Source organism: Myiozetetes cayanensis, unplaced genomic scaffold (assembly GCF_022539395.1).
Source record: "Myiozetetes cayanensis isolate MyiCay16 unplaced genomic scaffold, myiCay2020 scf3, whole genome shotgun sequence".
Taxonomy (NCBI): Eukaryota; Metazoa; Chordata; class Aves; order Passeriformes; family Tyrannidae; genus Myiozetetes; species Myiozetetes cayanensis.
Window position 1 is genome coordinate 57,505,904 of NW_026087521.1, and position 13,534 is coordinate 57,519,437.

The 13,534-nt window shown below is 39.5% G+C and overlaps 1 protein-coding gene across 2 annotated transcripts in view; it reads right to left on the reverse strand.

The window, feature by feature from the left end:
* BRAF (B-Raf proto-oncogene, serine/threonine kinase) overlaps positions 1–13,534 on the reverse strand; it is an 86,362-nt gene that overhangs the window by 67,664 nt on the left and 5,164 nt on the right. For both annotated transcript variants that reach the window (XM_050325475.1, XM_050325476.1), the window contains exon 2: positions 2,624–2,725. In XM_050325475.1, the coding sequence (XP_050181432.1) occupies positions 2,624–2,725 (102 nt within the window). The remainder of the gene's footprint in view (positions 1–2,623; positions 2,726–13,534) is intronic.

A 13,534-nucleotide genomic window follows, 5' to 3' on the forward strand; every position in this document is an offset into this window, starting at 1 on the left:
AAGGTCCCTTCCCATTAACCCAACCCATTCTATGAATTTAAGGAAACAAAAGGAAGGGGGGATGCAGTTCAAGTTACACACCAGGAAAATTACCAACAGACTAGACATAAATGGGGAAAGAAGCTCCTTCATGGAAGTCACAGGCCTGATATCTCACAGCAGCTCTGTACATGAGAAGTTTGCTATTTTTAAGAGATGTGAGATAGACAAGTAATCTACTGAACCACTTAAACTTTGTATGTATATTCTACATACTCTCCTGTTTTCTTCATATCAAAACTACTGTATTTCCTTAGTTCTGCATTTCCTAGAGGCAAACGTGTTCTTTCACACTTAATCACACTACAATCAGAGCTTTTTACATATAGCTTTGTCCTTCTATGCTGCAATCACAGTTCTTCTGACAGGTGAAGGAATACAGTAAGTCAAAACATAAACTGTAGCAATGACAGGTTAGATTCAGGCAAACTGCTGCCAAGTAAATGCTGATAATAGAATGGAACCCCTGCCTTGACCAAGGCAAAAGTAGCCAAAAAGGTGGAAAAGGCACAGAAAGAACACACTAGACAAGTGCTGCTCGGATGAAATGAAAAGTCAGTGGTAGAGAGTAATCTTGCTTCTGACAGTATCTGGCACTGAGTAATCCACTTCTTTTCTTTCTTTCTTTCACATTTGAGTTCTATCACAGGAAATCCACACACTAGACAAACTACAGGTCAAATTGCAGCATTTAATCCTGTTCACCTCAATAAATCCATCTAAGGATGATCTAATCCATGCTAATGACCATCCAAATAGAAGTTCCTTTCCTCTCTCACACTATTTTCTAGGTTCTTGGCTAAAAGCTGCCAGTTCTTCCTCTTCCCTAATCTCAGCCACAGCTTTGCAGCTCCCTGGACTTCATCATGATCGAGTTCAGTCTGCTAACTGGATGGCAAACTAATCCAACAAAACCAGAAAATTGGGAGTGGTTTAGTCGCTGCCAGTACTGTAGGCACCTAAATAGAGGAAGTGGAGGAGCCTCACACCAAACAGCTGGTAAGAACAAGGCTTTTCATTTTAACCATGATGGGCTCTTTTCACAGGACTCACTGTCTCACGGGATAACTCAACTGAAAAAGCAGAATGTCAGCCACTTTCACCTTCCCTGCCATGGCTCCCTACTCAGTACCAGCACCACTTGTCACAAGACCCGTCTCCACGATCCAGCAGAACTCACTGCAGCAGAGGAACATCCTGCTCTGCCTTGCAGGGCTTCCCTACCATGCTGATGAGCCAGAGCTGCAGTTTCATATCAGTGGCACATGGATCCACTGAACTTGCAGATCTACTTTAAGCTTCCCAGTTTGTGGTCACCAACTATTTCAGACTTACCTTACCCTTTATGCTGCCATAATCATCTCCCAGTACATATTTATGACTGCAAATGCTCTCTCCCCTATCAATGACCGACAGAACAATCACAGAGCTTCCAGTGTTGAATCTCAGTTTTAATTTAGATACGAGCAAGTGACAAATGGCTGCAATGAACCAACAATTTCAGTACCTGTAGTCCACACTTACTACAGACTAAGCTCACTATCACTGCAATTTGATACACACTCTTATGAAACCCACATACATGTGGCAATAATAAATCCAGACATATGGAATGAACCAGTTCATGTGAAAACAGAGGTGTGCTTATACATAGCACCGAGTGGTTAAAATAGTGATTAGCAGTGATTCAATACTCAATACTCAGTGATTCAATACTCCCATTTCACATCAGCAGTAAGTAAAGCAACTAGGGAGGGCCTCACTTGACCTTAACTGTTAAGGACGTAACATCAACATTTGTACAATCAAGCTAATGCCCTGCTCTGACATATTAAGATTAAAGCTAGAAGTACCTCCAATAATGAGATCTTTATTTTTAATTACCCAGTACCTTTAGGCAGCAGCTACAAAGACTACAAAAGAGATCTGATTGACCTCCAGTTATTTCAATACTTGAGAGAAGCAAGAAAAGGGCAGGTTTGAAGGAAGTGATGTCCATTTAACTCCTAACAGAGGTAACTTTTGCATGCAGTTCTTTAAGCTCTTAATGGCCCTACATCAACGCAACTTTATGAATCTAGAATGATGAAAGAAGACATTTAATTTGTAGTTAGTTGACTAATTAAACATGGCTTAAAAATATTACTACACACACAATTTTATGTATTTAACAAGTTACCTTCTAGTAACAGCAATTTTTGGATTATGCATGATCATTTTTCAAAGGGAAAAAAGTGAAGTCAACTGCTTTAAAGGCAAAGTTACTCTCATGAAATGTTTTCATGTGTATGTGTATATTTGCTTGAGCATGACTGTATTACATACACACAATCTTATCCTCCCTGGCCTCTAAAAAGGACGCTTGACATTTCAGTTGCACCAACATAATTATTAGACCACACCACTGATATTCCCCTACTGATGTGTATCAGGAAACCCATACAGCTCCTTTCTACCTCCAAGAGTTAAGTTTGTAATACGCAAGGAGAATATTCTTTTTTACTCCAGGTATTCTCAGTCTTAACATAAGATGCTTCATATAAGATTAAGATAACACACCATTAACTGAACCACATAAACTTACCTCTAAATATATTGATGGTGGGTTATGCTCTCCTCCAAATTTGTCTAGCAGTGCTTCTATATGTTCTTGAGTCAACTTAATCATCTGTTTGATATTCCACACCTGAAACAGAAAATTAAGATTTTAGTCATCAAAAGGACCCTGCAGAATCTGTCCTAAAACAACCCCCCCAAATTTTCTTGATATTTAATACATCCATAATAAAAATTTTAGTTATCAATAAAGGAGTGCAACAGGCTATCCTGTTCATCCAGTGTCAGTAATAGCTTGCTTCTGAGATAAACAAAGAAAAATCAAATTTGGTTTTAAAATTCAGGACCCTGAAACAACTTCTAAGAATGGTTTATTTCTCTTGTTTATCAGGATCATATCAGGTATTTTCCTTGCAAGACTCTGCAACCCTATTTCTACAGTACCATAATGTTCAGTGAAGGAGTTCTTTTATCAAACCTTAATAATCTGTGTAAACAACACTCACAAAACCTAGACCTAGTGTTCTATTTACATGGGAATGGGATGTTTTGATCTTGAAGAGTACCTTCTACACCTTGACTTCTATACTGAAGTCTACCCTGCAAGTTTCAGACCTTGGACACGGTCTAGAGAAGACATTTACCTCTAGTGCACAGAGACAACTTGGGGCATTGTATCGTGAAGCAACTCATGTTGTTACTCATTCTGCACAACCTGAAAGAGTTAACTTTAGGACTTGGAGACTACTGTAGGTGAACAGCATCATGAGTTCAAATTTATACCTAAAAAAGGCAGCAAAGCACAAACCCAAACCTCTAAAGCAATAATGCTACTCTGATGTAAGAAGCTACTTGAGTCAAACCAAATGCAGAAATTTATAGCTGAGGACAAGGGAGGAAGAAAGGAGAATCATTCTTCATCTGCACTGTTATTCAGACTACTTATCCGAAAAAATTATTCCATCAGTTTTTAGACCCGGGATGGAAGAAATGAAGGCAATATAAAGAATGCTTCTTCCAAAGGTAGTTCAAAGACTCCTGTTGCCTTTTTCAGTTTAACTCTTTTCTACTTCCCAGATTAAAATATATACAGCCTCAAGATCAGTCTGGATGTACAAACTGCAACAACCTACCTCTTAAAAAAACAAGAACAAAAAAAGAGGTAAATAACTTTATTTTCTAAAGCAGACACCAACAATAGGATCTGATCCAAGTTGGATCAAAACAAGCTTTATTAATTAAATTTAGAAGTTAATGAATAAAACCCCTCTAAAATACTATCTTGCATTTTGCACACCACCTTATTTACCCATTCTAATTGTAATTCTATATATCAGTTATCTGCAGCAATTTCCTGAAGGAAACTAATGATTGATTCACTTCTAGACCAATTTTTAGAACAGACACCAGAACAATGATTTCATCAAAAGCTGCAGTTGAGCAAAAATAGTTTGCTCAGGAACAAGCAAACCAAACTATAAAGAGTGAGGAATGTGGGGGGACACCAAAGGGTATGCTACTCAGGTATTCTGCACACAAGTTGTCTTGAGGCAACTGTGGAAGTCAATTTGCTTCTCAACTTGCAATCAATTTATCACATTAAAACTGAAACTGTCAACCAGCAGCAAAAAGAAAGATTTCTGTGTTTTGCTAGTTTTTCCCAAGATGGCAAGGGCTAGTTGCATGCTTGGTGAAAAGAACAAGCTTGAATCAACATCATTTCAACTAAACTGTCCAATACAAAGGTGTCAATATATTAGGATGTTTACTTCCTATATAACTGGCAATATGCTGTCAACACTGAAAATTTCTTGTAATCTTAGGTATCACCTCAGGATTATCTTAAGAAACAGGTTTATTAGTATTTAATGAAACTTCTCTTATTTGGTCATTCTGGCAATTTTCCCTAGCAAAGGTTTTCCTCAACACCTGCTGTGCCACATCAACAACTCACTCTACTTAAATGTCTGGCAGTGGGGAAGGTGAGGAGGGAAGATTCTCCACTGACAAATGATAAAGAATTGCAGAAGGACTGAGGTTGGAAGGGAACTCTGGAGGTCATCTGGTCCAAACCCCTCCTCAAGCAGGCTGCCCAGGACCATGTCTAGACAGTTTTTGAGTATCTCCAAGGATGGAAGCTCCACAGCCTACATGAGCAACCTGTGCCAGTGTTCACTCACCCTCACAATAAAAATGTTTCCTGATGTTCAGAAGGAACCTCCTGTTTCTGTTTGTGTCCACTGCCCCTGGCCCTGTCACTGGGCACTGCTGAAGACAGCCTGGCTCCATTTTCCATTCACCAGCCCTTAATAATCTTCATGGCTCTTCACTGGATTCCCTCTTACGTCTCTCTTGTATTGGGAAGTGTCCCAAACTGGACACAGCACATGGGGTGAGGCCTCACCAGTGCCCAGCAGGAGGAGGCCCTACCAGAACAGTTTCCAAATACTTTTTTTTTTTTTTAAAGGATTGATAATGAGTAACTTCCTTGCTTGTATGTTATTTTCTATTTTGTGTCTATAACCACAAACTTGCTTCTTTCTTCTCTTACAGTGAAGATACTAAATAACAAATATAACTGAGCAACACTGAGCAATATGCATAATGGAAGCACGATATTTAGGATGTGCTGGCAAGAGATCAAAGAGTGTCTAGTAAGGGCAGGGATCTTCCTCCTAACTTAATAATATCATGACAAGTGTGAAAACTGCGTGACTATTTTAGGTGGCCCAGCAAGGTTATGGATGCCCCATCTCTGACAGTGTTCAAGGTCAGTTTGGATGGGGCTTTGAGCAACCTGGTCTAATGGAAGGTGTCCCTGTCCATGGATGGGGGTTGGAACTGGATATTCTTCAAGGTTCCTTCCAACCCAGACCAATCTGTAATTCTATGATTGAAGAAAAAACCCTTAAGCTTACTGTCAGCTGCCAGGCTACGTAAAAATATCTTCACCTGAAGAAGCTGAAATTAAAGTCTAATGGAAGACAAAATTTCTCAGAGGAACCAAAAACATTTCCCTGAATTACCTACTATACATCTGTGCAGTAAACCAAGAGCCTTTCCACAAGTGAATCTTGCAGGCAAACTTTATATTTCTATAATCTTAGAAAGGCTTCTCACACAGTTTAAAGTACGTTGAAGGCAGAAAGAAATTTATCAAAGTCAACCATAGCAACAAATAATTACTGTTGCACACAGAAATGGAAAAGCTATTTTGTGTCCCATATTCATCAGAAGTCCTCTGACAAGATGAGAAAAGTTTCACAAATCTAGTATTGACTAGCATATTCTAGTCCTAACCAAGAACGCACAAGAACACGTATGCCATGACAAATTTCCGAGCTTCACAATTCCCTTTTAAGTGGCAACCTGTACTTAACTTACAGAGAACTTACCTTCTGGCTTTCTACATCAGTGAATAAGCTTAGACACAGGTTTTTTGTAAACCAGAGCAATCCTTAAGTAACCAGCTCCTTGTGAGAATCAACCCATGTACAGGTATATTGCATCCTACCATGCAGGACCTACGGTTACTTCAATTCAAGTGAAGGAACTCAAGTCTTCTCCTAACCAGAACTCAGAACAAGCGACCTCACCTGACTCCAAGAAGTCTGTCTCTGCCCACCACAGTACAGCTTCTGCCTCACAAACACTACACCACACCTGTTGCACTCACAACAGTCAGCAGAGCCAGCAACTTCAGCCTGTCTTTCCTCCTCACAGACCTGCTTGTTCAGACAACTCAGCTCTAAGTTTACACCACGTGCACAGCCCAGCCTTACCAACCTCGAGCCAAGATACATCCCCATCTCTGCTGTGGAAAAAAACCTGAAACACTCGGTTCTTAAGAATGACACCTCTGGAATTCAGCAGCATTCACACACATACAGGTTTGTTCAAACTGTCCAGATAAAACCTAAATGTACAAAAATTGTACAATAGCAAGTGTCCCATTCCCCATAAGCAAATCCATTCCAGGAAAGCAGCAAAGAACTACCTAACAACAGAGACAGCAAAAAATGACATACGGAATCCTTTTATCAATCAGTTCTGGACCAAAGAGCTTGTTCCTACACAACAGAATAAACCCAAGTTTTTAAAGATTAAAGTAATCCCTTTATCCACTCTTTATTCACACTATTCTCTAGAAATAAAAGAAAACTGCAGAAGTCTGATGGTTATTAAGAAAGAACAGACTTATTTTTTCTTACTCTTACGGGTACTCCACTGCATTTATGAAGCTCCACACCTATAGGAAACCGTAAACCCACAACTGCCAAGTATCTCACAGAAACACAAAAATCGATGCCAGCCTAAGAGACAGTTGCTAGAAATCTTAACGCATTCTGAAGGAAATCTGCAGTGCATCTAGTACTGCCCACATGCAAGAACAGTCCCCTTCCACAGGAAACGGCACTGGGATGTGAGACACCCTGTTTCGTTGTAGTTCCATGAAAAAGTAATGAATGCTTTACAGCTTGGATAACCTTATCATTTTTCCAAAAAAAGCATCAAATAAATGTTTCTGTCCTATCTGGTAGCATTAGGTTAAGGTTATTCTCTATCACAAGAGATTAGATTTGATTCTCCTTTTAGTGCTGCTGACACAAGGAAGCTGACGCAGGCTAACAGACACAGGCAGCCAGACGACTGGAAATATTCCAGATATACTGGAATATATCAACTTGAATCTGCCGATTGTGGATAATTGTGCATTAATTTTGCAAATAAGCACTCCCTTGCAATGCAATAAAGATGATGACCTATTTCAAGCCAGAGGCAAGTCAGATACAGAAGAAGCCTAAATCCATTCTGTTCAGGGAGGACTGTGGCTCCACAAATGTGAGGCTCTAAGCCAAAGTTATTTCACATCCTTTGCTGCCTGTCAAAAGGTGCAGTACCCGAGACAATACAAAGCAAACTAATCTTTCATACTTTTTGACCCTGGCATCAGCACTCAGATCTCGCAGCACATCCCACCTCTAAGTCTGTATGATTCATATTTTGTAGAAGACAAAAAAAAAAAAAAAAGGCCATTATTTGTCCAAGCATGGGATGTCCTGAATTTGGATTATCACATTTGGTGATGATAGAGAATACTCTGTCAGAACCAACAATGTAATAACAAATAAAAAAATTAGGCATTTTACTTGGAAACTGTTTAAAATCATCAATACATATCCAATATTATTCTAATCAGTCCTTTCAGGCTTCTTTCTTACACAATCAATTCAATGGTTTGGTCCACTGAGCCAGGATCCACTTTATCAGAAAATGTCATGTACAAGATCATCCTTAGCTGGACTAATGTATTGACTAACTGGAAAGCAAAGTGCTTGGGTGCAAGAGAGGCAAGAGGACACAGGCATGGGGTTAATAACACAGTACTCCACCTCACCATGTGCATATCAACGTGCAGAGGTTGCGTTTTTGAGTTTCTACACTGAAAATCACTGTTACCTATTTCTCACATTTTGGTAACATTCCTTCAGGTACTTTCCCCCTTATCCATCCTGAATGGTCCTATTCCTCTTCTTAATTATTACAAAGCTTGCTTTTCATTTTCTGCAGGCACCTGCTGGAACATGCGCATACAGTGGGAAGGACAGTCCTTTCCTTCTTCCGATACTCCAGACTCCACCTCTTCTCCATCACTCAGTGGAAGTTTCTCGCAACTTGCACATCCGCTGTGCTCATTTTTCCATTTTCCCTACTATCTGCTGGCTCTTCGCGCTTACCACGTTTTCAAGAGTGTAATTAAACTTTTTATTGAACAAGTGTGAAAAATACTAACAGCAGAAAAATTTTAATGAATTGAAAACCAGCTTGCAGTGGGTTTCACATGAGAATTTACACAAGTGACAAGAACATCAGCATCAAGGCTGTCTTTCCTACCTCATTTCCCAGCTTTTTATTAATCTTGGTGAATTGTTTTTATCATTTTTATTTATAGGTCCTTCAAAATGTCTGAGACAGCCAGTAATGGAAATACACTATCAAAGTTTGTACCTAGGCAGTTAAAAACGAGTCTGATAAAATTTACAACCACAGACGAGTGGATAAGTTACAGACAACAATATCTATAGAAGTTACTGTAGCCAAGAGAAAAAGGATCCCTTATCTCTTTTTCCACAAAAGTCTATGAACATATCTTTTTAGACTAACAAAGAATGGCCCTGGTGAAGATACAGAAAATTATATTCAGGAAGGAAAACCCTCCAGAAGGGGTAAAGCACTTTTTGTACCATCCTGCCTGACGACAAAGATCATAAGTAGGTCAACTAATACAGTAATGTGATCAGCAAGCACCTGCTGTAAGCACAGCAGTTAATAAAATATTAAAAAGGCTTCAAGATGAAAAGCTATTTTCCATTTAACAGGTAACACTTTTTAGGAAGGAAAGACTAACTCGGAACCAGCAACACAGGTTTCAACTACATCTGTTCTGACACTGTGCCTGTTAAACACCACCACCCCACCAAAACCAAACACCCAACAACTTCCACCCTTCTCCAAAAAACTAGGAAGCATTTTGCTAAGGTAACACTCAAGTATGAGAGTACCATCTTTCAGGAGTTCACTGCAGAAACTCTATGGAAAAAAAATCAGTAGCAGACTAATTGCGTAATTCTAAGACAAACGCATTCAATAAAAACTTGCTTTCTTTAACTGGGGGCCTTCCACCACCCCAAATCTGGGTGTTACCTTACTCTCAGTTGCAACTGATGGTTTGCAAAGAAACGAGAGATACAAGAACATTAAGTGAAAGATATCTATATCTTTTCCTTTCATTAATTCTAAACACAAACTGAATCGCTCATCATTCAACTCTACTCTTAAAGCAGAATAGTCTTTCAGTCTGTCAGGCCTTTGCCCCTTAACTTGCCTCCTCTTTAACAAAGGAATTGACACTTCAAATGTTCATTACACCTTGTAAGTGTTTAAAAATATATTTTCAAATACATGGAAAAACTTTAAAGGAGAAAGCTCAGTGAAGTCTATCCTGTAACATAACCAAGCAGTTTTTCTGTGAGAACAAAGCCACCAGGAGCCTTTGGCACTGTCTCCTCTGCAGCTCACACCAGCCTAGATGGTGGGTGCAATTATCACATTGTCCTTGGCTATTTACTCCTGCACCCTTCCTTGCTCTTTTCTCCAGCACATAAACCTTTGGATGAACCATTTCAGATGCTGAACAAGCAAAAAATTGTTCTCTTTGTCAAGGTTAGCCTTCTGCCAGCCTACTGTGCTGAAACAGCTTGGCAAAGGACCCAGTGATCACCTGAGCCGGTGAAAAGTCACCTTTCCTCTCTATAGCCCACAGTTAGGTGGATTTGGGCTACCATGAAGCAGCAGCCCTTCTGTCTGGGTTTCAATTCTCTTTCATTCCCCCACTTTTTCCATCACCTGCCATCTTTGCTGCTTGCTGCTAAGTAGAATATGCCTCCAAGCACTATAAAAAGGAAAGTTAACAAATGTTCTCTTACCACAGTAGAACAGCAGTGTGTGGAAAAATAAGAGCTGTCTGCATCCTTCATTTAAATCATTAACCACCAGTTGCACAGCTAAATCTTTAATTCCATATTCCTCACGGCTTTTGTGCTGCAGTACTAGTAGTCCCTTTTATTCACTTTGGTATTAATTCAGTAGTCACGAAGATCACGCACAGACTCAGTTCTGGTACAATTCACTGTATTTACATCCATTAATTTAACAACTTCTCCCTAACAGTCAAAGGTTTTTTTAAAAAAAAAAAAAAAAAAAAAAAAAAAAAAGAGAGGGGGAAAAAAACCCCCAAAACAACTATCCAGATTTTCTAACTCATTTAAGAATGCAATTTTCCTTTATACAGGTAACTACCACAGAATCTCAATAGTGTTAAACCCATGCAGAGGTGACATTTAAAAAAGATTATCATGAATACACCAGACTATTTCTCTGCACACCTTAAGCTGAACACAAGTTATGTTTGTGATGGAAAGCAAGCAGCCAGCCAGCTAATTACAATAATTGCCTATAAGAAGCAAGTGGTAGTCGAGCAGAGCTCTTACACAGCTTGGGTCATATTAATTAAAATGACAAAACAAATAAACTCAAGTCTCAGCTGAACTACAGAACTTAATTCTTCTCTCTCCTTGCCAGAGCACACAATTAATTAGACTATCCAGAAAAGATAATCAGCATCTATTTAAAAGTTCGTTTTATCAATCCATAAAATAATTTGTTATACACTTTGCAATATTCCACCACTAAACTATTACTACACTATGCATGTGTTTCCTACCAACTGATTAGAAAGTGTAAAAGACAGCTGTAATTGTTTGGTCAAGTACAAATATATTCTGCTTGTTTAGAAATATCTGTGATACAATAAAGCAACTAATGTACCCCATTTTATCACAAACAGGTCTCAAAAGCTGGAACAGAGCAAATATACTATTTTTTTTCTTTTTAAAACACAAGTAACTTGCTCCCAGTCACAGAAAACACTCAAATAGGAACTGCCACAGAAACCACATTCTCCTAAACAGCACTCTACGTTCTACTCAGCAGACCATCCTGCCTTAGTAACCCTCGTATCAACTTCAAAAATGAACTCATTTAAAAGGCAGAATTGGCTCCTTGCCACCCATCACAGAATGAGAAGAGTTAAAGAAAAACTTTATACTCTCTAACTACTTAACCTACAGTCTGGAAAAAGTTAATTCTGAACGATGGACATAGGCTTAAAAATGTCACAAGAGACAATACAAACAGCATTCTAGCACAATTACGAGAACACTTAAAGAAATCCCTTCTGAAGACACCTTAGGTGATACTAAAAGACACATTTAAATCTACATTACTTAAACCAATTAGAGGGAATGTTTGACCTATCAAGTTTGATGAATAAATTTACAAAACCAGATCAAAGACTGAGGTACCAATATACAACCACCCAGTTCCAAACACCTAGATACTACCAACTTCTTAGCCACAGTGATGTATTTTACTTCAGGTTGATTTTATAGTGCTTTTCACACACCACTAGTAAATAACTTGTACTTGAGAGATAAAAAAACTAGACACAGTACTCAGGCTTCAGAAATGTCTACCTTCAAAGCAAACCCTTTATCTGAGATAAAGAGGGGGAAAAAATTAAGTTACCAAGTCTGTGCTCCCAGGGTCAGAAAACGTTGACTGAACACAACGTAACTGTATTTGAAAAGTATTTACTACTTATCGGGGCATTTAACAACAGCTTTACTAATAATGATACTGTTCAAGGGGCCTCACTATGGAACAGATGAAGATATCAGAGCTGGCATCTCCCTTTTTGAGGTCAAAAAAAATAATTCCTAGCCACGTAGTTATGCAACACATTTTTAAACTAAGTTCATTTTGTTTATTAACAACCTTTCTTACTTGTCTCCTAGAAAAAAGATTTTAAACAAAGTTGGTACCTTCCACATAGAAACTGAATTGCCCCTTCATGCCGAGCTTTGTGTAGGTACCCTTGGGAGAAACCACAAAATTATTTCACCTGCTCAAACACACTCCTGCGATCTCCTGAATTTAATACAGATAGTGTGGAAAATCCATTTGATGCTGAGCACTTGTTGAGCACTGCAGAACAGGCTGCATTTTTAAGAGAGCACAGGTTCTGTTCACTGAACTTAAACGCTTGTGTTGGTTGGGGAGTGCCATGGCAGGACAATAACTAGCACTGCTCCCTCAAAACTCCTGCCTGAACTGACAGCACCTTCAGTCTCTGGGAAGGGTTACAAATTAGACCCTTGCCTGCTTCACCCTTCTTTGCTAGGGTCCACTTTCATAAGATATCATCAGAAACAGAACAAAGAAAGGCACTGTTGCTGCTCCTCCAAGACTCACAAATGCTAAACAGGTAGAGTAACAAGACAAATACTTGCAGTAAGGGGTTTAAGCAGGAAAAAAAGAAACAGTGGGAAAAAAGCAGAAAAAAAAAGAAAAAAAGATTCTGCATCAACCAGCCTTCTGTAACACTGGCCATAGAAGAGGGAATCAGTTGAATGAGTACATATTTTATCATTCTGGAAAGAAGCTGTGCACAGGAGGAAAGATTTGGATGATTCCATTATACACTCAAAAAGCTCAAGAGCAACTGGAAGAAAAAAGCTGAAGCAAAGAAACATGTATCTTGCATGCTGACTTCTGTATCCTGCACCAGCTATGAGAAAGTAGCTGTGTTCACACACAGATGTGTGAACAGTTGAAAATTACGAAAACCACCTCACACCTCGAAAAACGAAACACTGTACCCAGAACTCTCACGTGGTCAAAGCTGCTGGAAACCTACACTTGCCACACAAGAAGCTCCCAGACACCTTCCCGTCCCTGGCAAAGCCATGGCTGCAATCCTATTTCTGGGAAAGGCACGGCTTGCTCAGAAGGGCTCCAGAGACACCAAGTCAGGTTGTTACAACCCAGCACGGGAAGCTCAAGAGCATCAGGTCCAAGGTGTTAAGACTTAAACCTGGCAAGTCCAGTGAAGGAAATCTCAGCTGAACATGACTTCTCATTCAAATATAAAAAACGAAGGCTAGTGCAGTTTCATGGGGAAAAGATGATTTATAAAATCAAATCAGAAAAGGGGACACAGACACACCATACTACCACTACTCCCCCCTGACAAGCGTTTAGGGGCCCACTGAGCGCTTCCCATGTTGGAGAGATTCCATTCACTAAGTCTGTGGAAAACTAATCCAGCAGAAGTGATGGCAATTTCCTACAGCATTACTGAGTTGAACCAAATGAGGACAGGACCTGCTTGGTACCAAGGTGGCCCAAGGGAGCAGACCTGGCTAAGCCGTGTGAGACAGGCCCAGAAAATGGCAAAACCTCCAGCTCTGGGTGTCAGAGCACCACGTGGTGACTTGGGTCTAACTGCAGGGATTTCTACTCTACTGTGCATTTCACC